Below are 27,707 nucleotides of genomic sequence, written 5' to 3' on the forward strand. Positions count from 1 at the left end.
GTAAACCACTAAAGGCAAACGTCCTTTGACCCCAGCAGGAGCAGAGCCACCCCCGGCCTGGGCTCCCCAGAGTTCTGCCTTTCTGAACCGGGCTCGCTCACTACCCCCAGGCTGCCGCATCAGCTGGGATGACACTGCTCCCTTTACCAAGCGGAAAATGCTTACATTTTCCTGCCGAAACTTATGCAGTGGAGATGGATTCTATCTAAAGTGGTATTTGTACCACACAAGGCAAACTCAAGACTGTATCTCTATGTCAGCTGTCAGAATTGTGAAAGAAAGTAGCACTTTCAGTTTTGCAGGCTGATGCTACCTGAAAGATGTACTCGTATCTATGGGAACAAAGAATGAACTATTAAGACAAAAAAACTTATTCAAAGAGTAGTTTGAGTTACAAGCTGCCAAAAAAATTAGCCCTGAGGTAAATTCTATAAAATGAAGACAGTGCAAGGACACTAAATTATACTTGCTTATATTAAACTATGGCATACACAACTATATAGAACTGAAACAAAGCCAGTCACATGCATTAAATCATTGTATGTCTTTCTACATACAGCTATCTAATAAACGCATTCAAGATGCACAAAATTATACTCGACGAATTATTTGGATTGAGAAAATTATTCTATAGAGATACACTCAGTATATACCTAACTACATAAAATACCTGTCCATAGCACATATCACCTGAAAAAGAAAGATAGTAAGACACAGGAAACTAGAACAAACTTTGCTCATAAACTCACCTATATAATATCTGGAAGTACATCCTTCTAGGGAAAAAATCTTAAGTGACTAGCCATTGCTAAAGTCACAGTATTTCCTTCATTCTCTTAGACTTACTGATGATTTATAAAAAAATACATTGTGTTTATTTTCATGATCACTCATTTTCACTCCATCCATTTCTCCAATAATGCAAGCCATGAGTAAACAAATAATGTCCTGTATTCCTTGCCGTATAGATGATAGTTTAGTTGAAGTTCTTTCCACACAGCTGCAGCAACTTGACTCTTCCAACAGAATCCCTGGCCCTCACCAGCATGAGCTAGTAAGCTTCCTTTCTCTGCTGATGAATGCACAATCACGTACTAATTCAGAGCTCCTGTGGCACCCTTTTGCAATGAGGTAGCTCATGAATACTAATAACCTCCAAAACATGTAATAGCTGTGGACCAAAGGGAAGAGGAGCACTCCTTTATAATGAGGAACATTACATTTCTAAAAAAAATCTGTCATGTTATTAGTACTATATGATATAAAATTAATAAATCCAAACTCTAAATTACCTGTCCGCAAATTGCTCTGTCAGTCTTAGAGTATATAGCTATATCTACTTGTGATATGTAACATTTGCTGTAAGATTGATTACTGTACAATTTATGGTATTTCATAAATTAACTCAAACATGGTGCTTTACAAACCAAAGGACAAATTTATATCCTATATAAAAATTCTCTCTAGTTAGTCAAGAGACTTTTTTAGACTATAAAAAAGTTAGTTGATTTAATGAAATAATAATTTTGTACAGTCTGTACCAACTGGAACTACATATTGATCTAAAGTGCACATTGATCATAAATGAAATCCATGAAACACCTATTAGAATCAGAAAAAAATCTTGCTCCTCCTGGGAAATCACCATACTGGAGTCCTACTGGGGCATTATGATAGCTGAAATTCACCAACTGTTGTAAAATATTATATCTGTTCTTGACAATATTCCCATATTGTCAAAAAGTGCTACTCAGTGACACGGATACTGCCTCTGGAATGACACAGCCCCAGCCCCACTGTGTTCCAAGTGTCAACTCTCACCCAGGTAAGGGCTGGGGAAGATTAAATTACAGAACTCTCCTCTGGGAGCTTAACTGGTTAACATCCTACTCTGGAAGTTCAGAAAATTTCCGTGTTGGAATACAGCATCAGAATCTGTTTTGTGAAAATGCCTTTCTTAGTAACGCACTGACCAGTGAATTGTGCAAGTTTCACAGCTCTGACAGACCTCTATTTTTTAAACTTCTAAAACCAGCATCTCTCCATGAAATGAAAGAATAGTAATCCAGAAAGTAAGTCTGAATGTTACAAAAGAGAAGCAGATTTTAACTATTTCCCAAGAACACTTCACCAAGTTAATTTGTGCTCTCTGAGAGGAGCAGAGCAGTTGTCTCTGTACGCAGGAGCCTGTGTGTCTGACTGCCCACACCCCCGGCACTGTCCGCCTGCAGCCGGCTGATCCCATGAGTCATACGAACACGAAAGCAGTTAGCTACCACAGGGATGCTGCTCAGGGTTAAGCATTGCTATTACTGCTGATGTGGACAGGCTAATGGAATCAGAGGGCAAACAGCTCAGCTGAGCCAAACTTGACTGCAAAGAGCCATGTATATATTAAGTTCAAGCATACAAAACATGGCAAGCATGTAAATGTTAAACCTGTATCAAAAACAGGTATTGGGGTGTGTGTGCATGACAAATACAAAAATGGGGATTTTTTTTGTTTTGTTTTTTATGCTCACCACTGTGGAGGAAATTTTCTTCAACAGCAAGAAAGCTGAATTCACCAGGTTTTCTTTCTTTGTATAACATTCAGCAATAACGTGTTATTCTCCCTTTTAGACGTTGCACTGCTTTTTTCTGTCCAAAGCACACGGTACTGAAGTACCTGTGATCTCACTGCTCTTCATGTGAGAAGGCTACACCATTGATATGGAATACCTCGCTCACTGGTCCTTTACAAAAGCAAATAGCAGCAACAGGTTATAGCTGCAAAATAGAACAGTGCAAGGACAGGACTAACCAACCAAATACAGAAAACATTTAAAGAAAGACAAACTGAGATGAAGATAAAGCAAGTAGGAGCTACTCTGAGGTCTGAGCCATGGCTGAAACTATTTTTCTACATTATTTCCTTCTAAAAATAACTTGTACTCCCTGTTAAAAACATTAGTGCAATGTTCTTACATTAGAAGTTTATGAATTATATTTCATCTTAATCAACTGCAATAATTAAATGAAACACCAATCAAAATTATTTCCCAGCCTTTTTCAAATCATTAAGAAAGGTTGCTGGTAACATGACAGTTTCTTTGAAAGAGGAAGCGTAATTTGATAATTAAAAATGCACCAGCAATGCTCCATAGTACATTTTTTCATGTACAGATGTTCTGAAGGGATTAAAGACTCCATCTCCCTCCCTCTCTGACAGACACATAAAGTAGTTTATAATGACAGATTTGAAAAAAATCATTATCTTTAGATAATGAGTAATTAGAACATTAATTATTCTGGCTTCACGTTGGTTTTATACATAAATGACCTCAGAACTATAAGCTTCCATCTGTAATATACTGCTTGGGGGTAAAAAGGATACATTATATTTTTTAAGCAGCTTAGCTTAACTGTTTTCATATATCTTGCTTCCATGATAATAATTCGGAGGCTATTGCCCTCTGTTTTTCCCCCAAAATGCAAGAGTTATGACTCAGGTTACATCAGTGTTTTGGATAATCAGAAACAAAGTAGGATTGCCAATTTACTTCCGCGTACTGCAGGGGATGCTTACACTGTGGAGATCCTAGATGCAAAGTGCCAGTCAGTTATCACGCTACTGGCTTGCCTGTTAGTTACACCTAATCTTCAAATTCATCAAACATTAAAAATTCAGGTAGGAATTTTCCATGTCTGGTTTCTGCCCAAGGTTGAATTTCTTCTTTTATTTATTCTAACTTTCAGCTGTCATACCATGACAGATTATCTGGTCCTTTTGTAGGAATTAAAAAGAAAAAAATCCATATTGTACTATCACAAAACAGTAAGCAAATAAATTAACTTTGCTTTGAGGAGTACTTATGGCTGGTGCCTGACTGAAAGATGCCAATGAGGTGATCCTTCTATTCAGCACAAACTGTTTTCTCTTCCCTGGAATATCTGTAATTTCAGTAAAACAACATCTTTAAGTCATGATTTTCATGTTAAGAGACTTTGAAGAGATCAACATTTAATATAACAGGCAACTTTCTGTTACAAAGCGGTGTTGTACTCACTCACAGCTCCTATTGCTATGTAGATCATACATTCACTGAATTTTACTATTTTGCCTCAAGGCTAGAGGCAGAAAGTCAGTATTTCCCAGGAATTGCTTCTCTTGGCTACTCTGGATCTGAGAAAGTTAGCTCGACTGTCCAGGATGCAGGGAGGCTGCATCTTCTCTGTTGGCCATCACACATGACCCAAGACAAAGTCATCTGACTGGAGCGCAAAAGAGAAGCTAGATGGACAATCTCTGGAAGGAAAGAGACTGGATCACGGTAATACTGAAGTAGGAACAGAATAAGAAAACTTGGGGAATAAACTCTTTTCATCACTCTTTCTGAGGACAAAATGGTTCCTAAAAATTCCTGTGACTGAATGCAAGCCTTTCCAAGATACCATCACAAGTATTTGTTATGTTATGACCCTCCCATGAGACAGTCACTTTATCTTCTGCAGTAACAAAACACTGACTATCCCCTCGCTTCTGCAGTGAAAGTACACTGCTTTTCCATGTACCACTCACCCTCTTTTGCATGGTGAAGCCAGCAGCCATATAAACTGTGCAATCTTTTACCATGGAACTGGGTTAAACGAACCAGAACGTTAAAGAACCACATATGTTTTTTGCTCCAAACTTTTTACATGACCAGAGGACCAAATCCACAGCATCAAACCAGAATAAATTCACATGCAACAGGCAGCATGTGATGACCAATACAGACATGTTTGAAATGACTTGTCAATCACAACACAAAAGCTGTGGGGCAGAGATCTGAAGGGAATAACTTCCCAGAGCAGTAATTAACGAGCTGAGGCAGAAGACCATCCTTTCTCTTGCTACAATTCCCCCCTCATTCTCTAAACAAGTTCTAGGTTCTGCAACAAAGAGAATTCAAGTTTTAAAGATGACTGACTCTTTATATGCCCTTTCTTAATCTATGACTGGGACAGGCCCATACCATACTCTGATTGAGTTAATTTCTGCAGAGGGAAATGTGAGGCCAATTAAACGAGTGTGCCTACACACAATGAGGTCAGGTTTACACAGACAGGCTCGGTTTCAGTATTTCCCATCTTTCAGCACTTAGCTTCGCACTCTTCATATTCTTTTAATATAAATTTTGTGGAAGTTTTCTTTAGTAGCCATTCATTCTATTACATATATTTAATTTTAGTGCTTTATGTCACTAAAACATTCACATGTAAGCAGAAGATATGGTGGAATATTTTATTCATATATGCAAGCATATCCTGCTATATTTCTCCTGATCTTTTGAAAATACAAACATCAGTCTAAGAAATATAAAATGTTGTTCTTTCTTTACATTTTAGGCTACATTTTATAATCAGGTGAATTTTTATAAAAACATGTTTTATTATAATAGACCTAGAACTGAAGAGTGAACAGTCATAAACTTAAATCAGAAATGTTAAGTTTTTTCTTTCTATTTTCAGCTGAAGTATTGTAGACTTGAGGGGTTTTGGTGATTTAAAATCAGATCTGACAGCTGTCCAAGCCAATTTCCTGTTCATTCTTCCATTTTTGGTCATTATCAATTTTAGTGTAAATTGAGTGTACTGAATTGCTTAGCCAAACTTTGTTAAAATTGTAGTTATCTGACTTTCTACATCTAAATAATTTTTATTGATGAACTTCAGCATACCTTCACTATTCTGGCTAAATTCTGATACTTTACTGTGCTTGAATTTGTGTTCCAGCTACTCATAAGTTACATTATTTGGAGGCACAGAGACTAACCATAAAATCACAGACTAATGCGAAAGATCATACTCACACCAAATTACTATATAGTCCCTTCCAGCACTTCACAGACTCACAGTATGTTGGTGGTTGGAAGGGACCTCTGTGGGTCATCTGGTCCAACCCCCCTGCCGAAGCAGGGTCACCTACAGCAGGCTGCACAGGACCGCGTCCAGGCGGGTCTTGAATATCTCCAGAGGAGGAGACTCCACAACCTCCTTGGGCAACCTGTTCCAGGGCTCCGTCACCCTCAGAGGGAAGAAGTTCTTCCTCATGTTCAGACGGAACTTCCTGTGCCTCAGTTTGTGCCCATTGCCCCTTGTCCTGTCGCTAGGCACCACTGAAAAGAGTCTGGCCCCATCCTCCTGACACCCATCCTTCAGATATTTATAAACATTTATAAGGTCCCCTCGCAGCCTTCTCTTCTTCAGGCTGAAAAAGCCCAGCTCCCTCAGCCTCTCCTCGTAGGAGAGATGCTCCAGTCCCCTCACCATCCTCGTAGCCCTCCGCTGGACTCTCTCCAGTAGCTCCTCATCTTTCTTGAACTGGGAAGCCCAGAACTGGACACAGTACTCCAGATGGGGCCTCACTAGGGCAGTGTAGAGTGGAAGGAGAACCTCCCTTGACCTGCTGGCCACACTCCTCCTAATGCACCCTAGGATGCCATTGGCCTTCTTGGCAGCCAGGGCACACTGCTGGCTCATGGTTAACTTGTCATCCACCAGGACACCCAGGTCCCTCTCCATAGAGCTGCTCTCCAGCAGGTCATTCCTGAGCCTGTACTGGTGCATGGGGTTATTCCTCCCCAGGTGCAGCACCCTGCACTTGCCCTTGTTGAACTTCCTCTGTGCCCAACTCCAGCCTGTCCTGGTCTTGCTGAATGGCAGCACAGCCTGCTGGTGTACTTGTTTAAAAGGAAACAGTCCATATGGTAACTAGTCTGTGGAGATACTCTTGGTACGAAGACATGAAGAAACACAGGGACCAAAAGCTTCCTGTAAACAAACTAGCCCTGGAGTGAGAAGCCACAGAGCTGCACTTAGTGGCACTGAGCCCAGCTCCCAAGCCCGGAAAGGCAGGACTCCTGAGCCCGGCATAGCGAGTTGCTGACTTGAGATAACATGCTGGGATAAAGCTGTTGTATATGAGTAGCTGGGTACTCACTATGCAATTAAATCAGGCACTCCAAAAAGAGAATCAAATTGCAAAATACAGACAAATACCTTCAGATACTATGGCAGGCAATATCCAGAAGCAGGGATATGGCCAAAACAGGCAGCATGACAGTACTCCAGTGCCAGATCTGGGGGAAAGATCCCTTCCTTTTCTTCGTGCTATCTATTGCTACCCCAGTTTCTTACGCCGTGTTATGGTTTGGGTAACCTGTTTTCAGCTATGTACTTTTAGCTTTCTTAAACGGTGATCAACCCACAATGTGATAGTTCCTCTATTGCCAACAGAAGATCGTCTAGATCAAGAAGAATTTTACTCCCTACTTCTCAGACAGCTGGGAATGCAGATGAGACAACCAAGCCTTAAAGCTGCCCCATGCTGAAAAGGTTCCTAGAGAGGTTTTATCCCTACAGCTTTGCCTAAAAGTCTTGATCAGGCTTTTTGCTGCATAAATACTCTTTCTTTGCAAGAATGAACACTATTATCATCCTGCAGTTTTAAAAAGATGCTCCTTCATTTCTCAGATCTGATGACAGCTAGAACACAATTGTCCACAACTGTAAAGTTCTTAGTCTTTGCTAACCCTGCTAGGGAATTCGCATTAGCCACAAGGTGCATTTTGCACTATATCAAAATTGTATTATCTTTCAAGACAACTTAGCTTGGATTACTTGACCTGACATCCATATTACTCAGTTTTAAACTGTTGCATTTTAAGCAAAGTAGCAGTCATACCGCTATGACTCAACACAGTTACACTGAAGATTGACAAGTTTTCCATCAGCTTGGACTTTTGGTGCATGTAAAATAATTGAAGAGTTGTGTAATTGTCAATACAGAGAGGTCTTTTAAACGAGTATCAGTTACCCCTCTAGGGGGAACCTGAATAAAGGTATCAGGTTAAGTACAAAAAATAGTCAAACTCCCACCTTGCAAATAAAAAGATGAACTAATGTGCTTTTTAAACCCAGATTTAACATGTTACCATCATGCTAATGTTTTCCAGAACATAATGTTCTAAATAATCATTAAAAATTTACTAATGCTGGTAAAAATGTATCACTATCTTGAGGACAGACTTGTTAAAGAGTTTGAAGTACTATTTATCACACCTTCCTCTGAACGGTAAATTATTTTTTTCCTTATAAACTTCCAATTCAGAAAAAAGACAAAAATCAGTGAACATCATTTTTAAACTCAGATATGAAATTTTTGAGCTTTTAGCTTTATGTCCTGTGTTCCTTATGCAATCCTTACAGCTTCCATCAGTCCTTCCCCTGCTGGCTCATGGCGGGGAATTTCAACCAGAATTGATCCATTGGGAAGGAGCTGAAGATAGCAAGATTTTACAAGTTTGGTTAAGTCTGATAACTAGGCAGATAAGAGCTACATTAATTAAGATGTCCTGCTGAAGAAAGGCTGCTATATGATCTCAGTACATATCTGTTTTCTTTCGTCTGCCAGCTGGACACTCTGGGCAGAGGACAATGATAGAGATACATTGGAGGAGAGAGGTGACTGCAAAGTGGGCTGCTAGGTTGTGACACTCCACTAATTGGATTGTATGCATGGTCTTTTCACTGTGATAAATATCAAAGTTGAATTGAGCTTGATTAACTTATTTTTTTAATCAACTCTCCATGTTTGAGTTAACACTTGTATATCTTTTGTGAGCACAGCACTAATGCAAACACACACCAGGGACACACAGACGTACTTAGGGATGCAACACAGTGCAAATGAGCATACTTAAATGTGGAATGCCTACATCAAAAAAATAATTTAATCTAGTACCCACTGCTGATGGTCTTGATTTCACCTACATTTACTCTTGCAGTTGGAGTTTGATTAGCAGCTATGAAGTGGATAAATTTCATTAACTATTTTAAAGCGCCTGGTGCTATGAAAAATACTGCTTATTATAATGCTACCCGATATGTCATTCTATGCCTCATTAGTATTAAGATCCCCTTTGGATTGAATAAACATCAACACCAGTCACATACTAAAATGTTAATTTAAACATCCTATTTTTAAATAAAGACCTTGCAAAGGAAAATTCCAAGACAAAAAGGAATCTTCTGAAAGCATAGCAGACCTATGGCTATGCATCCAATGAGGGCTTTTATTGTTCAGTTTTAATAGTAAGAGCCATGGAAAGTCTTCAGTCAGTTAGCAGCACCGGCTACATTATGGATGCTCTCATTCTAGCCATGGGAGGGAAGATGATCTCCATTGCAATATCAACTAATTAACCTCACTCAGTATTTAAATACCGAACTATAAACCACTGAAGCAACTGCACAATAAATGTTGCTTCTTACATTATATAAGAAAATGTGTCTCTATTTAGCAACTCCAAATGTCTCGTTTACAGCAGAAACCTTGACTACAAAGAAACAATCATACTTGGGCAAATTATCAGCAATATAATTAGTGTCATAAATATAGTAGTTGTCTTCTGGTATTTACAACAGTCTTTTTTATCTCAAACTGGAATTCCATTACTATTTTCATCACACTGTACAAAAACTAAAGCAGTGTAGTATCTTCATTCTAATACTGACTTCAGTAGCTTGTATTTAGAAATTACAAATAAATAATTGATAAAAATATTTGGGAAAACAAAGCAGATGGTCAGTATTGCCATGTGCTCAATTAGCTTGTTCATAAAAGTGCTGAGAGAATCTAATTCCTGCAGCTAACGGGAATGGAAAAGCGCTTGACAATTCAATGCAAGCGTTCAATGCAATGCAGAAGTCCAGCCAGCCAGAACAGAAAGTACAAACAAGTGTTTAACATCCCGATTCAGCAAAAGCGCTGTCATGGTCTTGAATCTCTCTCTTTCCAGTAATGCATGTGTGACACAGCACAGGCTACATACTTCGCTGAACCCGAGCACAAATCACTAACACAACCCTTCATTGGTTGTGGGGAGTGCTCATTCATCATTCATTAAAACCATTTGGTTCTTCTGGCACACGCAGTCTGGATCTCACTATCCTTCCCTTCCTCTCACTGCTGATGGTTACTCACTGCTTCTTGTTACTGTTGTGCAACAGAAAAAACTATGAAACACCTCCCCATTTATTTTCCCTTCCCGATGCACAGAAGCTTGCCAATATGAAGATGTGCTTCAGACACTCAATTCCCTGCAAATTCTAAACGCTAAATACCCATCTTTGTACAAACATCAACACGACAAAAGCAAACATGGAGAGCAATCTTCCAGCGAAGAATCAGACCACTGTGCTCTGCTGGCTACCCCTTGGGGATGTTTACTGTCAATGTATAGAGTGACTGTTTAAACATTTTGAGACCCCAGTTCACCAGGGAATCCCAACAATTTGAGTTCTGTAACAGTGCCTTGAACCAAATACTTCTTTCTTTCCATGAAGTGGAAACTGGCCTCAGCACTGGGTCAAATTGGGCTGCTAACTCATAGCGTTTCTGCTTTGATTACTCTGAGCTGGATGTCTGATCCGCCTCTGCAAAACTCTCTCCTTCCTTACTCTAAATTATAAGGGCCCATGAAGCCAAACCAGAGTGTGTACAAAAAAAATTCCATGTTTTTCTCCCCCACTAGAGTCTCTGGGTCACACACAGAGTACCACTTCAGATTTCTGTGGAAGTTTAGATAAAAAAGAAGAATCAAACTACAGCAAAGTCTCTCTTCTATTACTTGCATTATTTTATTTTTTGGCCATGACAAAAAATGCTGGAAAGACTGGCCCAACATTTCCAGGGAACAATAAAAATTAGCAATAGATTTTTCTGTAAGGTGAAGCAGTTTAAGGTAATTCTCTCTTGCGCTTAGAAGCAAACAAAACCCCCCCACCAGTCTAAGATGAAAAAATGGACCACAGAAGGTTCTAGAACCAGAAAGTCATTCCATAAATTTCATCCAGGGGAACACTGTGCATTGTCCCCACTAGGAAGAGATCTGTTTGAAGAAGGGTCAAAAAAAGAAATAAGTAAATCTTTATCTGACTTTAAAGAATTCAGTTCCACTTAAAATATTAAGTGAGAAATTACATAGGTTAAAAACCTTTGAACTTTTGAAGCCATCTAGTTCTAGAGGATGACAATGTAACAGACAACAGTATAATAAAATGCAGTTGCTACACATTGGAGTAAGAAAACAGATATTCATTTCCTAGGAAGCTGAGAGACTTCGTACCCTTACAAATGTTAGACAGTTTTTCAGTTACATCTTACTGAACTGTACCCCAAAATCTAAAAGTTAATCTTGTAGGTTAAAGTGTAAGAATTGAAATTTGATTCCAAATTATAATAGCTATAAAAAACAGTATGATTTAATGATTCAAATTAGAAGGAAGAAACTTATTTCGAAAATTTTTCTTGCATTGTAAATATATGAATTACTTTAATCAGTGTAGCCTAGTTCTAGTACCTCATATTTAATTCTTGGAAATGAGGTATTCCTGTTTACATAGAAGATAAAGAATTTCATACTTAGGCAAAATCCAGCCTAGTCACTTAAAAAATTGGTCCCTGAAAACTGCATGATCTACAAGTTGTCATGAGAAAGAAATACTAAGGTCAAGAAACACTCTTCAATTAAACTAGATTTGCAGAGATCTAATTTAAAAAACAAAATGGTAACTCTCTCACGATTTTGACCATTAAAAACCATAAAAATGAAAACTTAGAAAAGAGGACATCAGTATTCTGTCCCCAAAGTCATGTCAGTTCACATTATGAACAGAAATGAGTACTGTTTCAATGAGTGCCTTTGCACTGAGGCTTTGATGGTTGATTAAAAAAATCATATTGAAGTATGGATTCTAATGATCCACAGTCCAGCTGATAAATTACAACCACAGCCATCTATAAATCTGCAAATGCTTAGCTATGCAGGCTTTGAAGCAGATATAATATGGAAGATGAATAGCAAATGAGAACTTAGTGGAAGATTCTTTAGAAATGTGACAACCTGTAATGATCGGAAGTTAAAATTTCCAAAAAGAAAGGCTGATCTAATTCATATGTGAATATACATGGAGCAGAATTCACCATTTCTCGTACTGCTACAGGTATGTAATTGTGCGGCACTTTAGGCCTGAGAAATGTGGAGCAGACCTTCCACAGTGATGTTTTGAAATGCTGCACAGGGCAGAATTTAATCACAAAAGCAAGAAACATCCTTTTGAAAATGCCGATTAAGGACCAGATTTTCAACATGATGCAGACCAATATTGCCATACTGCTGTTTGCGGAGCTGTGGAGATTTTTAGTCACTGGGATCTAGCCCTTCATACATTGCTAGCATCTACTTCTGCTGAGAAAGAGACCCAGATGAGCACACTGCTGGAACACTGTGATCATTTGATGGCATAGAGCTAGGCATGCAGGAGGTGTGCAAGTAATAAGTTGCTGTTTTGTTTTTTTTTTTTTTTATCTGTTTGCCAGTGCTGCAGCACATATAGTATACAAGATGAATCTACTATGTCTTCTAGTATGACATCCTGAAGGGCCTTAAAATCCTAGAATGAGGAACCACCATGCTTCCAAGCGCATGACAATGTCTCCTTTGCCAGGCAAGGATCTGGGTTGATAGCATCTTGCACGACAAGAGGAATATTTATTTTTATGCAGAATTGAGAGCTATAAAAATCAGGAACATCCAATTTGGCCTAATATACCCAAACTGCTCCCTCTTATGCTAAGCTACAGTACTGCATATTTCACTGCAAATCTATATATCTCAATCCTTTATTTATGCAACACGAACTTGCCCTTACACAGGTTTGTAGTATAAGGAACACATGATCAAACATACGCAAGGTACAAAAAAAATCTGTAATAGTCAACACATTTTCAGGATCCTCTCCTGGGTTTAGATCATGAGTGTGGCATAGTGAATATCCCCCACAAAGCCAGTTTGAAACTACCCACAAACTTGTTCCCATTTTCCAGGTGATTTGCTTTTATTGATGAATAAATTGCAGTATTCTTCTGTTGCCTCCACTAGTTCTGTCCACAACAGCTATAATCATAACTAAAAGACTTTACATTTTGTTTTTTCTGAGTGAAGAATCTTAACTACACCCTGTACACTGTAGCACAAATTCAATCTACAGAATTTAATTAATTTTGTAATTAACATGAAATGAATGAGTTTCTTTATTTCAACACAGACCTCAGTCTCATCAACTGAAATGCATGAAAAGCACTAATGTATTATGTTTTCCCTGACTGTCATGACATGAATTTAAACCTTGCTCTGCTGACTCTGTGGGGCAATACTGCTGCATTTCAAGTTCATTAGTGAGCTGACAAGGATGGATGCAGCCCTAGTCTGAATAGAGCTTGGGGGAAGGACTGAACAACTTTATCAGACAGGTCACATCACGTACATTTATGATGTTAACAGGCAGCACTATTGCAAAGGCTGACAAGAGGTCAGAAGACACTTCAGACTCTCTGTACTCCTTTCTCCCTCATTACCATAAATTGTATTAAACTAGCTCCAATGTACTATGTGGGAGGATGGAAAAACAATGTGAGAAAACCTACTTCCAATCCAGAGAGTACTCTCTGGCTACACCTCCTTGAGAGATCTTCTGCAGTTCAACGGTGCTGTTTGCCCTCAATTAGACGGCAAGCCTCCAGTTATTTCATCTGGCTCCACACTAATGACATTGAGCAATTTATATGAAAGAACAGCACAGTAAGGAGCATGAAATTAAACTCTGAAAAGAAAGATGGATCTATGTGCACAAACATTACTAAATAAGAAGGAGCCGCAAGCACAGAAAAGCAGCCAGCCAGCATTCACCGTTTCCCAGTGAACTCCAAGCAGAATGTCTCTGGGCAGGTCTAGAAGCATGGAAGGGAGAGGTTTTATTTGAGTCACTGGGAACCTTTACCTGGCTTAGAGTTTGAAAGCTCGTCACCTCCAGAGCTTGAAGAAACTGGCTCTTATTTGAATCACTGGGAGCCTTTGCCTGGCTTAGAGTTTGAAAGTTCCTCACCTCAAGAGCTTGAAGAAACTGGCTCCACAGTAACTAACAGGACAAAAAAGTACACCAGCATAAGGTGTACTATCCTGTGCTAGGGAGTCTCCTACGCGTACATAAAGCCAGCAGACTCCCTCTCCAGAAGTGTGAGTTTCCAGAACTGCCACAGTAACTAGGAAAGTCCCCAAATGCTTTGAAAAGAAAATACTTAAATGGCCTCATTTCTAGTTAGCTCCTTCCATGAGTGTACCATCAGCAGAAGGAACATTCGGTTTTCTCAGAGACCAACATAGACAGAGCAGTGGGTACTTCTAATCTCTGCTGACAAACTGGAAGAATTATTGGAGTTGTGCAAAAACTGCGGATCCAAACAGTCAATGTTGCATGATACGCTAATGTGTTATCTTCAGTATCACAGTGACATTCAGACTTTTAATGCAAATCTTCAGTCACTGTCAGACCCAACTTTAATAAGTTCATTCCTTTTAAAAGAAAGAAATGAACAGCAGATTAATTAATTAGTCATTTCTTTTCAGTACAAAAAGTTAAGGATATTTGGAAACTACAGTTACATCTTAAAGCTAATTTGGATTCACCAGATCCTCCATCAGTAAGTATTGCTAATCAAAACTGCAAGGGGACAGAAAACAGACCTAAGTTTCTCAGATTTCCTCCTGGTTGAAGCAGCAAGGAGACCCTGCAGGGGAAAGGCCAGGAGCAGGGTGCTGAAGAGACCACTGCGCCATGGTCCACACTAGTATCAGCTAGCTCTTCATGCATGCTTAACATCAGAGGAGAAAGGACTCTTCAGGAGATGCAGGGGACTGAGGAAGCCATCCAGCTGTAAATGTGCCTCTAAAGGCACAGCTTCTGACATGGCTACGATTTTTGACCATTTTGGCCAAATGTGACACAACCAGCACAACCAATTATTGTGGTTATGAAAAAAGCAAACTGAGTCTTCCATGTGTTGGTTAGGGCAAAATTAACATCCCTGTGCAGGAGACCTCATCTATACTACTAGTCACACGAATTCAAGAAGGTTTCATTCAAACTAGAAACTGGCAGAGAAGGGCTGCTAGGATGACCAACAAAATAGGAAGGATGTAATATATAACTGAGTAAAGCAACAGCTAGTTAAACCATTGAGCTATGATTGCTTGCTATGACACTCGAGGGAGTAAACAGAAGAAAGGAAAAACTTATCTAAATAAGATGCCACTATTGGCACAGGGACAGATGCGAACAATGTGTTTACAGAATCACACAGAATCACAGAATGTTAGGGGTTGGAAGGGACCTCTGTGGGTCATCTAGTCCAACCCCTCTGCCGAAGCAGGGTCACCTACAGCAGGCCGCAGAGGACCTTGTCCAGGCAGGTCTTGAATATCTCCAGAGAAGGAGACTCCACAACCTCCCTGGGCAGCCTGTTCCAGTGCTCCGTCACCCTCAGAGGGAAGAAATTCTTCCTCACGTTCAGACGGAACTTCCTGTGCTTCAGTTTGTGCCCATTGCCCCTTGTTCTGTCGCTGGGCACTACTGAAAAGACTTTGATCCCATCCTCCTGACACCCACCCTTCAGGTATTTGTAAGCATTTATAAGGTCCCCTTGCAGCCTTCTCTTCTTCAGGCTAAATAAGCCCAGTTCCCCCAGCCTTTCCCCATAACAGAGATGTTCCAGTCCCCTCACCATCCTCGTAGCCCTCTGCTGGACTCTCTCCAGTAGCTCTTCATCTTTCTTGAACTGGGGAGCCCAGAACTGGACACAGTACTCCAGAAGGGGCCTCACTAGGGCAGAGTAGAGGGGGAGCAGAACCTCCCTTGACCTGCTGGCCATACTCCTCGTGGACACTAAGCTGAACCTGAGCTAGCAATGCCTCCTTCCAGCAAAGAAGGCCAACACCAACCTGGGCTGCATTAGAGGGTGTTGCAAGCAGGCTGAGGAACATGATCCTTCCCCTTTGCTCAGCTCTAGTGAGACGTCACTCATCCCGAGGCAGAGCTCCCTGCTCCCTCACATAAAGGGCAATGCCCGCATCTTCCTTGCCATGCTTCCATGGATCGCAGCGCATCAGCCATGTGAGCTGTCCCACCAGTTCTCTGTGATCCTGATGAGATCATAGCCCTGCAGCTGCACAACATATCTTTAATTCTTCTTGTTTTCTTCCCCATGTATTAATGCACAGGCCATTCAGAGAGCCACCCTGTTATGCTTATCTCCCAGAAAAGGTATAAGAGCTTCACCCAAATGCTCTCCTTATTTGTGTGCATACACTTGGGGTGGGCTCCTTCCTACCCTATTTTGCTGATTATGAGGTCTTGCCTGTCTACAACACCCTGCACCCTTTGCCTTCGAACTCATCAACCAATTCCATGCTTTATCATGTGTTGTCATTTTTCTACCCCATTGTCCTTGATTCAAAATTCAAGTGTCCTAGTGCTAGTTCTAGCTGAGTGACACAGTAATAGCTAAATGTAAATTGTATATGCTGTTCTGGAAACTGGGAATGAACATGTTTGTCAGAGAACAAAAGAAGTTCTTTTCCTTTAGTAATGTACTGAGAACATACCTGAATCCCAAGAAGTGTATGTAAGTTTGTGATACAAGCCATTCAGTGGCATGGTACAGTATGTGGAATAACTTAGGACTGGTTTAAGTCCACTGTTATGAGCTACTATATTATCTTCTTTCTTTGATAAGCCCATTTAAAATATTATAATTAAATCTGAGCATTCAACTAAGCAATGCATGTAAGCCAGATAATAATACAGCACATATACAATTATATTATTGTATACCACACATTTATTAAAATACCAAGTATAATTCTTACTAAAGATGTGATTATACTAAATATAGTTCTAAAGACATGATATTCAAATTTAAAATGAGAAATAAATGTGATCTTCCTAATGCAGGGAGTGTTTGTTTGAAATCCAGATACATGGAGAGAAATTCACCTTAAAAGTCTAGTCTTTCATATACTTGGCAGATTTTGTTCAATCAGATTTTGTTCAATCAGATTTAAGTGAAATATCTTATGGTAGCCAGCTTGCTAAATCCCCCAGAATGGAAACCTCCAGCTCACCTGCACCATGCATGACAGTTCCCTAAAGTCCAGGTATCTTTGGTATCTTTGCAAAAACAGGACTCTAATGAACAACGATGCAATGACAACATTCAACATAATTTTTAATGAAGTGAGCAAATGTCCTTCTTTGTCTGATCAAGGCCACATGGTGCTGATTAATCACTGTGTGTTTAGCATGGATTCTTACCTATCAATCATTTGTATTAAGCTGTGAAGAATTTCATTCTGCTTCGTTTAGGATGTGAGAAATGTTCCCGAGCCGTATACAGTAACATCTGTAGCATACACAGGCACGAAGTCTTGCTTGACTGTATTATGAATGCATAAAGACAACAACTGACAAAAGCAAATCTCCATAAAGAATGACTGGTAATCTGACTTCAGATGTGAAATACATACCAGCTCGAAATGCTACGGCAAGCCAAATTCACAAGCCTGATTCCAATTCAAGTCAAAAGTTCCAGAGCACTTTGTTCCCAAAGTTCTGGGAACATTTTGTTCCCAGCACAAAAATTCCTGATATTTGTCTGCACTTCCACTAGACAGCATGGCAGCCAAACAGACTTCTCAGGATAGCAACATGAAAGGTGTCTGGAATAATTTCATGTGCAGACTAGTTTATTCATGCATAGCCATTTGTTATAACATCCACCTGAAAATGCTAAACAAATTAGAAATGAAGAAGCTATTTTATATACTTATAATTAGAACTTGCATCAGTCATAATTCTCTCTTGCAGCCTACGAGAAGTCTTAATCAACAAAATCTCCAGGCTGAAGCTAAATGTTTTTTTCCATGAGTGCTATGCACAGCTTTCTGATAGTTAATTCAATTACAAATACACTGTAGCAAGCAAATTTGCCTTCTGCCCTAAAAGGTTTAGACACGGTCTTATCGTTGATTAAAGGAAAGGGAAGATCTGCTTTCATTCTCCCTATGTTACTAACTTCTTCAGCATGCTCAAGTTTCCTGTTACTACAAAACTTAAAATTCAGGAGTTTGACTCAACGAACAGCTAGAGTGTTATCTACCTGTTCAAATAAGATGTAGAGTACTTCTGTGTTGTTCTGTACCAACTGATTTTATCCTTGCTAATCAGATTTATTCTATAAAAGCTACACATTATGAAAAGCACAATGTAATTTGAATATAACTAGAAGAGTTACTCACTGAAATTAAAAATTGCTGAAAAAACCCACAAGTTGTTACTCATTTATAGCTAATACCCATACACTTTAGAGCCACAAGATAGAGAGATGTGCTTCCAGGTTTTAAAATCTTTACTGCTTGAATAAAGAAATAACTATTTACAAACACAGGATAACATAGGATGCATTGTCTGAAATGACAGCATGTCCAACCTTCAAAACTGAGAGAAAAGAGAGAGATTGATCATTTTTGCCTGGATTGACAGGGAAAAGGCATTAGCTAGCTTTTTCAAGGATCATTCTTCCATTAGGATTTGGGAGGAAAGGTCAGGAAGCTGTTTGTACTGGCAGAACTGATTGTGAAGTTAGTGGATATAAACTATACTCACTATGACCTGAAACCTCGGTCCTTCTGACATTTAAAAGTAATGATATTTTGTACAACATTACACCAAAAGTTTCCTTTCTTAATGGCAGTCCTAAAGAGAACAGTATCTTGTATTTTCATATATCTAGGAGATTAATTTATATCCCTTTTCACAGATGCATTAATATCAGGGATAATGGGTTATATTGACTAACATTCAGTAAAATTACTGCTAGCTTAAGCTGGCACACTTCACATTCAGAATTTGACACCACAACTCTTAAAATGAATAACTAAGTAGTGTTTTTTAGCTCATGTAGAAATGATAGAGGAGCACAGTTTCCCTTCAGGTTACTAATCTGAACCCTGGCATTCTCTCCAGTAACATTTCTCCATTCAATTTAATTAACTCAGTTTGCTGGTCAGTAGCCCCAGGATTCATTTTCCTCTACTCAATGAGAAAGAGATGGAGACACTCTTTCCAAAGATGATGCAGACCACGAATCTTGCTTGTGTTTTCCAAATTTGTGTGTTTTTCTTCTGGATACAAAAGGCATCTAAGGATACTAGTTTAAAGACTAGGTTTAGTGAGATGGCTAAAACTGAGCCATCTCCTTTGAGTTTCTCTGTGCTTACCAGGTTCTTCATAGCTCTCATCTCCAGAAGGTATCTAGAGAACAAAAGTAGGTGCACAAAAAAAGGCAGTTCCATGAACTTCCTGTCTTTAAACTTAACATTACGCTCACACACTTGCCACGGCCACTGGGCTGACACACTTCCAAATGAAGATGACGGTAGATATGTGGTTTCAGTAAAACAGAAGACAGGAAGTTAAAAAATGCTCTTTTCTTTGCCCCTCCTGCTCAACCCTCCCATCCCCTCCCACTTGATATATGTTAACATAAGATTCCTAGAAAGGCAAAAATAAAATTTCAACTTCAAATTACTAATCAATCTTGAACTTCAAATTTCTGATTCCTTGAATTAAAGAAACATTAGTAATTAAGAGAAAGAATCCACTTCACTTAATTTTAGATGTCTAAAATTAAAGCAATCAATCTAAACTAGTCCACTAGGGTTCCTTCAATAATTAATGGTAGAAAAGGACAATTCACCTGTCTGACATCTATCTGAAGATGAGGTGAACCACCAAAAATATGTGTTTTCTTTTTAATGATGACTTATGGAAGTTAAACAAACAATTTAACAAAAAGCTAATTTTTACGTGAATTCCACTGTAGATATGTATTTTTCAAGGCTAAACAGCATGAATCTCACTCTGAAAAAATTGTTGATAACACAACCAACCCTTTCCCCAAATTAACTCTTCATTTCCATGTAATAAGTAAACCACACAAAGAATTCACTATGTGACAGAGGCTACCACTACAGACACAGGAGGGTGGAAAGATGGCTTTGGCTCAGATCATCAGCAAAATGCCTTCTTTTCTTCAACACCCCGCTTCCTTTCATTCTGACTTCTCTTGATATCTAACTCCCATGGTACAACATTTTGCAGATCTTTAAAGAATTTGATCTTTTTATAGCGATGATAGGCTATCAACCAAAAGTAAGTGTGGACAACTCCAATGGAAAGTTTTGGACAGTGTACAACAATCTGCTGGATACAATGTTTTCCACCATAACATCAAAATTATTTTGAATTTCACTCCACTGCACTTACTGGTTGAAATAGGCTACTTGCAAAGATAGTACATTAGGCATCTCCCACCTACCGTAACAGGTACTTCAGGGGAGCAAAACCACTGCCAGCTTAGAAGAAAAATATTGAAAGTTATGAGGAATTTATCGATCTGCTAATTTCTTCCTCATACTGAATGAACTGCACAGTATATTATTAATATACATTTTGTTCACTATGAAATTACTATCTGAATTTAGAGAAAATTATAGCAAGTACGAAATGTCTAATCTCTGACGTATGGATTCTGTAGACAGTATGAGAAAGGGAAGGTATCTGAAATTCTACTTACATCTCACTTTAGGGGTCTAGAGTGAAGCTGAGTGGAGCTCCCACTGCGGACACTTGGTTTTGTACACTACGTCAGCTACTCCTGTACCAAGGGTGGTCTGCTACTCATTAGAATGGAAGAGGTTGAACTAGAGCAAGGATTTGACCCTAGGTTTCCCCTTTTCCAGCCTCACATGAGGTTATTGGTTCTCCTAGTTCTGATCTTTGTGATCAGACGTTCCGAACCTAAGGAACATTTCTAATAAAATCTGTTCAACACAGAGAGATCTATGAGAAAAAAAATCCTATTTTGTTCAATCTGCCAAAGATACTGTGACAGGGCCTAATTGAGAAATTTCAATGTCTAGAAAATACAGGTATTTTGGTACGGCTAAACCCCTCTGAGATACAAGCACTGAAAAGCTAGGACATAATGGAACACAGCATTTAAGCACATAAATTGAAATAACTTTGAACACTTGGATAACCTGAAATCCATTTACAGTTCCACGCAGTGTTCTGCTGGATTGTGGATTACTGCAGCCGTCAGTTTATAATTTCACCAATCTGAAACACGACTTGGAATACCCTTGGAAACTTTCCTTAGCCAAAACAATGAGGTGGAGTTAGTTCATCCATAGAGGACCGTTTCTGAATTTCCCTAACATCCCTTCCCATTGCACGAACACACCAAAAAGCCTGCAGCTGAACTTCTCGGATAGTCAGTCTGTCTAGAAATGTTCTGAAGTACTAAATGATGCCATGCAGACTTTTATCCGACTGATTTCCTCCATATGGATTTTTTTATTCATAGCTCCTAACTCTTCTCATGTCTTATGACATCTAAAGTCAATTTTTTAAGAGTTCATACACAGACTACCAAGCCAATCCTACAGCCATTATAGCTGGTGGGAGTTTTGTCATCAAGTTAAATGAAGACAAGAACCAATCTGTGTATCTAAGAAAAGCACTAAACTGAGAATATTATCAAGGATGAAACAGATATTGATACATTATCATACTATTGATAGATATTGTATTATATATATATTATATGTAATATTATATTATTGATGAAGTGAATTAAACTATTTTTTTGAACAAGAGATATCAAAATTACTATACAAATACTTGTTTCAAAGCTAGTGATTTGTCATATGCATGAAAAAGCGAAATAAAAGCAGGTAGGTAGGGAAATAAATACACAGCTTGAAAGAAAGAAAACCAGAGCTTTTATGAAAGAAAATTCTTTAGATAAAAAATCTAGTAATTTTTGTGCTGTAATACCTTATTGGCATACAGGTTACATTGATTCATAGAGAGCAATGAGATGATAGTGTATGTTCAAGTTCCCCATTAATCTGTCATCTCCTCATGGGAAGTTTGATTTCTTAGATGCACAACTGCAAAAATATCATCATCTTAGGCTAACAATGGAAGACAGTTTATATGTGCACAGACATTTTTCATTCAATCCTATGTTGTGGTCATCTGATTTCAAGAATTTCTGGTTGTACTCTGGCACTAAACAAAAGAGAGGGTGTGATATAATTGAAGCTGCACTGAGAACTCACCTGATTCTGCCCCAAGGGCGTTCAGATTGCTCTGACATAAAACTTGTGCTGCTGAGGCGTGAGGCACTGCTGGTTCGGGAAATGGCTGACACATCACTGACATCACTATCTGATGATTTGGCAGAGACGTTATCACAACTTCTGTACTGATCTGTTTGTATATTATACTAGAGATCAAGAAAAGAAAGGGTGAGGAGTCTTATCAAAACATAATGCATATATTCTAACTGCTTTTAAATCGAACAAAATTGTATGGAATTCAGAGAAACGCCTATGCTAAACAATGTGTTTATGTCTAGTGAAGAAATCAGACATAGTATTTCTGGACTAAATAAGCCTCTTCAAATAAATTACAGCATTGGAATTGAAATAGGCTGCTGTTTCTTTAGTACACTGGAACTATAATAAGGAAATTTTTACATGCTGGACCGACACCTTCTCAAGAACGTGCATACCATCCATATGGCTACAGAACTTTTCTCAGTTTTTCAAATCTTAAAAAATATGGTATGAAATACTTGCACAGAGTTAGTCTGGAATGGAAAAACTGTGTCTGAAAGAAATGTAATGCTACGTGAACCTCACATTGGGGATGGATTTCAATACCTAACTTCTATCACAAAAGCAAAAAAAGTACATTTTCTATCTCAATATATCTCTCTGTATTGTGATACTAGAGGACTAGTCAGGCAGAAAGCTAACTCGGCAAAAAAGCGGTATTTGTTTTCAGGCAGATCACTTCCCTGATCTAGTTGCTTTTACATGTGCACATGTGCGAGAACTAGCAGAAAACCCAGCATGAAGAATATGTGGACAGAGCTAGAAGTTATTACACTTTTGCTAACAACAGCAGCTTTGATTAGTTAAAACCATCCGCAACACCACACCATCTATTGCATAATGCTCATATTACTCATAACAGCAGTCAGACATACATAAAAGCAAGCTTCAGTCCTTGCATTTACATTACACTTACCTAAACCTTCAGTTACACAGATATGAAGACCAAATCATTGTCAGGTTCCTAAAACTAAAACCCACCATCATTAGAGAGCAAGGTAACCTTAGCTGGGAAGTGACTAAACCAGCGCTACACTTCCCAGGGCATGCTATGGGAAAACTATGAACACGTGGGAAGACTAGCCAGTTTTTGACATGACACTCGAGGGAGTTCATGTTCCAGATCTGTGCTCTGTAAAATTGCAAGTCGTAAAAGCTTATTTATGAATTATACACAAAGCTGTGACAGTCTGTGAGTATCCTCAGCTCAACTAGGCGCTGGGTTGCAGGCTGAGTCAGTCGGCAAATGTCATGACTTAACTTTTAAAGCCTGGCAAACACAAGCTCAGGTTTGTACAGACAAATGTACCAGGCCTCCTGTCCTCAAGCCAGGATTATCTTCTCTTGTTCCAGTGCCTTTCAGCAACTATGTTTGAGGTCTCCACAGCACACTTGGAAACCTCTTGGGAAAACATCTAAGGTAAGATGAGGAAGTAGAGAATTGGAGTAGAGAAGCGGAGGGAATAAAGAGTATACTAAGCACTTACTGTAAATACAGAAATCTATAGGAGAAACGGAGGTTATAAATAGAGGTTATAAAATGTAGTGTCTCAGCGTGTGTGTCAGGGTTACTCATAGCTCCTAGGTGGCATATGCCAAGATTAAAAACAAACCAATTTATAAATAAAAACCCGGAGGTTTGACCTGAGGAGTGTGCATTGAGGAAACTTCCAGGAATACCCTGTGAGGGGTGTGCATCAGCTGACTGTGTAAAAGTACCTGCAGGAGATAAAGCTCTGGTGTACTAAAGATAAATTATCAGCTTCAAATACTAAATGACACTCTGCAGATGATTTCATAATAGCTTGGAGCATGATGAATCTGATCTCAAAAAACATGTCTAAACAGGCATTGACATTGAAACAGATGCGGCAGAACTCTGATTTAATAAAGTAGGCAACACAGAGCACTCAAGAACTCCAATATTTAAAAATATTTTCAGCTACAGCAAGGATTTATTTGGAGATTCTCTTTCCAAGGGACTTGGTGCAACCTATCTGACAATAAATGACCAATTGGGTTAAGGTGAGACTATGCCGATATGTTTATTCAGATTACTTTTTGGAAATGGGTTGTACAGTCTGTTAAATAATTTTGCTGCTTGCCCTCTTTCAGACTGCAAAATGAACCTCTCCAAAACAGAAATACAGAGCACACTAATTCTTATCAGCTCCATTTCATAATAACGGAACATTTACATTTATTTAGATGACATGTTTTTCTTCTAAAGTCTAAAAAAATTTCAAAGGAAGAATAAAAACTATGAATACTTTTTACTCAGGCTAAACATAAATATTGAGAAGCTGGAAAACTGAATGGCTAATTTTTTCCTGTTGAAGTTAAACTGTCCCATTCCTGACCCAGCCTTGACATTTTATGCAAAATTCCCACAGAATTCCTAACGAATCCTTTAAGCTTTCCTAAATGAGACATCTAAAAATATGAAAAGCATGTGAACACATGGAATTTCTTGGGTTTCCATTGAGCTAAATAGAATTACAATCTGCAAAAGAAATCATGAAGCCATTAAATAATAAAATTTGTGCTGATTTCAGTGAAATAGGGATTTTATCCTTCCTATATATTTAAATTATATCTAGAAATGATTCCTCCATCACGCAATCTCTCTCAAATACATGGGTTTTTATGCATGGTAACACAGTGTTTCAGAAATATCTCCATGTTTTATTTGTGTTTGCTGAAGACAATCTGGCTTCCCCCTCTCTGTCACTATGATGTCTAGTTACTTTTCTTCCTCACCAAAAAGTCCACATCCTCTTTGTGGCCCTTGGTTTGAGAGTGCATACAGCGAATTTGAAACAGTAGAAGATTCACGTGGTCCCTGAGCAAGCGTGACAGGCTGCTAGAAGAGGCTGACACAATCTGAGCTCTCTCATTGAGGGAACCATCAAGGCCAGATGCAGCGACTTCCTTCCTCCTGCTGGAAGCCTTTCTTCTTCTTCTAAGTGTTGAGGGAGGTAAAGGCTGCTGGCCTTTGTCTCAAGCCACACCCGAATCTGGCTGTTTGTTTAGCACTCAATTAGTTATTCAACCACAGAACAACAAAGTTGAACACCGTGACTGTATACGCCATGTGAGGCATCAGAAGATCCTTTCCTTCACTCATACTGAATTTGCTCCACCTTTCATGGGCTACCTATATGGGCTGGGAAAGATGGAGAGAAGAGAGAGAGAAAGCATCAAGCATGGTTGTTCAGCTCACAGGTTAGGATACTGGGAGAGAAGTTAGAAGTCCCAGCTTGTGTATCAGTGACTGTTTAGGGACTCAGCCTCATCGAATGACTGTTTGGTATCAATATGAAACCATTTATTGCCGCAGGGTCTTCAGCCCAGGTATGATCCCCCATAAGTGGGGGCTATGTAGATGTCCTCACTCTGTCTTGCTCCATGTATTCCATCAGTTTGTACAAAATGGAATTGCTTTGTAAATATCAGGCTGGCTTAACAGCTAGTCTTTCATATGTTGGCAAACAGAGAATTTTCTGGTGAGACAGAAGAGAAGGAAGAAAACTGAATCCATGCTTTCCACTTGCCTCGGTATTCCAAACACAGAGCTATTGCATAAAACATTGAGCTTCCCTTCCTAAATGAGATTTTCACGGCATAGCTGAGCTTTTACTACCCCTTTATACTGTATGCCAGACCTGTTATTCCCAAGAAACTGAAAACACTTCCCTTCACAGAAATAGATTAGCACAGAAAGTGGTGATGCTGAAAGTTAATGCTGAGTGCTGCAGCATTCACATTTACTACTTCTTCCGGATTTAGCTCTTCATTTCTATAGCTGCTGCTCCTACTGTGAATTCAACTGTCCTCTACAGGAGGCACACAACTTTTCCTACTTACTCCCTGCCTACAACTTTTCAGTACAAATTTCCCTGTCATGTTATATTTAAATATTATATAGTTTTGAGGCCTCAAAATAAAGTGAAGTTTTGGTGCAATCACTTTCATTTCAACTCTACGTCTTACAGAGTTAAAGCTTATGCAACATTTCTAATTCAAGGTGTACTATTTATCACATTAGGAGAGTTGCTGAAGTTTGCAGCAACTCTGATAGCAACTGCTAGAGTAGGTCTCATTTTTTAAACATTAATAGCAGCTAGCTTCAAATGTCCAAACTATCTGCACTGTCTGCTTCTGCACTACAAAGACAGAAGTTTTTTCAATATAGCTATCTGAAATATAAACAGCTGAAATGCATTTCTTCCATTCACTTTACCACCTGTGGAGCTGCTGCTTCTTCTACACCAGCAAAAGGAGAAAAAAGGGGTATGATGAACCGCAGATGTGTTAATGTTAATGGAAAGAGCATAGACATAAACCAGAACAGTGTAATTCATGAATACTTTTACAGGTCCCCAAAGACTATATCAGCAATTTCACTGAATATAAGGCACATTTTAGAAGTCATTTAATAGTCTGCTATAATTATATTATCTTCCACATTAATAAATACTTATATGTCTAGATTTATCTCCAAAAACCATGGAGAATACAATAGTTCAGAGCTTTGAAAACTGAAGAAGTGCCCCTTCCTTCAACTACACAAAACCCTCAGGTGACTAACCTCTGAAAATATGTGCCTCTAAGTCCTTAAAAAAGACGAAATTAAATGAGAAAAATAAATAGGAATTTAAATGAGGAAAATAAAATGAAGAAAGAGAAATCCAGACCAGAAACATTAAAGGCTAGATTCTTTCAAGGGCTTATGCAAGTCTTGAGATCACAGCTATCTTTTGAGGCACCTTACTCTATCTAACATGGAATTTTGTCAGGAAACGCTGAATCATGCACAAAGCACCTTGAATTTTATGACTGCTAACACATGGTTCCTCCAAATGCTGCTGGGGCTCACGGCCTGCCAGACAGCACCTTTGTGCATCCAGGCCCCATCTCCAACTCCTACCAGCATCTGGGTCTAGGTCTTGGGAGCAACGTGATGGTCCAGAGCCCAGTAAGCACCAGGGATTCTAAGTAACTCTTCCCATAATTGTATCCAAATCAACTACTGTGAACACCACTCAACTTCCTAACAGGAAACAGTAAAAATTCAAGAGTCAAACCATGGGAAAACTGCAGTGAAACCCATGAGCTGAATGAACGTGGACCTCACTGAATTTTGTGAAATCCTGCCACCACTGGAGTGACTGTTGTATGAATATGATATACAGTAAATATTTTTTTCATGCAGGGGGATCAAAAGGAGAAACTCACCACATCAATGTCCAAAAGCATTTTCTATACCTAACCCTAAGTTCCTTGCCCAGCATCTCATAAAACTTAGCACAATCAGCCCTGTATCATCCCAAGTCTCTATCCAGCCTTTCCTTGTAGACATTAATTAACAAATTAAATCCACAGAATGCCAACGAACTACTGCCATGATTACACTTCTATGCTAAATGCTTTCCAGTCACATACAGTGTTAATGGAGGCAGTATTGCATCTAAATATAGAGTGATGTCCTTTTAAGTATGTACTACAGTGCTCAGATTAGTAACTCTCTTGAATAAA

The 27,707-nt window shown here is 39.0% G+C and overlaps 1 protein-coding gene across 40 annotated transcripts in view; it reads right to left on the reverse strand.

Annotated features, from left to right (window-relative positions):
* The window catches only part of RIMS1 (regulating synaptic membrane exocytosis 1), a 355,813-nt gene that overhangs the window by 51,255 nt on the left and 276,851 nt on the right, over nt 1-27,707 (reverse strand). For 27 of the 40 annotated variants that reach the window (XM_075414557.1, XM_075414516.1, XM_075414555.1 and 24 more), the window contains one exon: nt 22,110-22,276. The exons of the other annotated variants lie outside the window; for them this stretch is intronic. In XM_075414557.1, the coding sequence (XP_075270672.1) occupies nt 22,110-22,276 (167 nt within the window). The remainder of the gene's footprint in view (nt 1-22,109; nt 22,277-27,707) is intronic. 40 annotated transcript variants of the gene reach the window in all.

Source organism: Opisthocomus hoazin, chromosome 2, assembly GCF_030867145.1.
Source record: "Opisthocomus hoazin isolate bOpiHoa1 chromosome 2, bOpiHoa1.hap1, whole genome shotgun sequence".
Lineage (NCBI taxonomy): Eukaryota > Metazoa > Chordata > Aves > Opisthocomiformes > Opisthocomidae > Opisthocomus > Opisthocomus hoazin.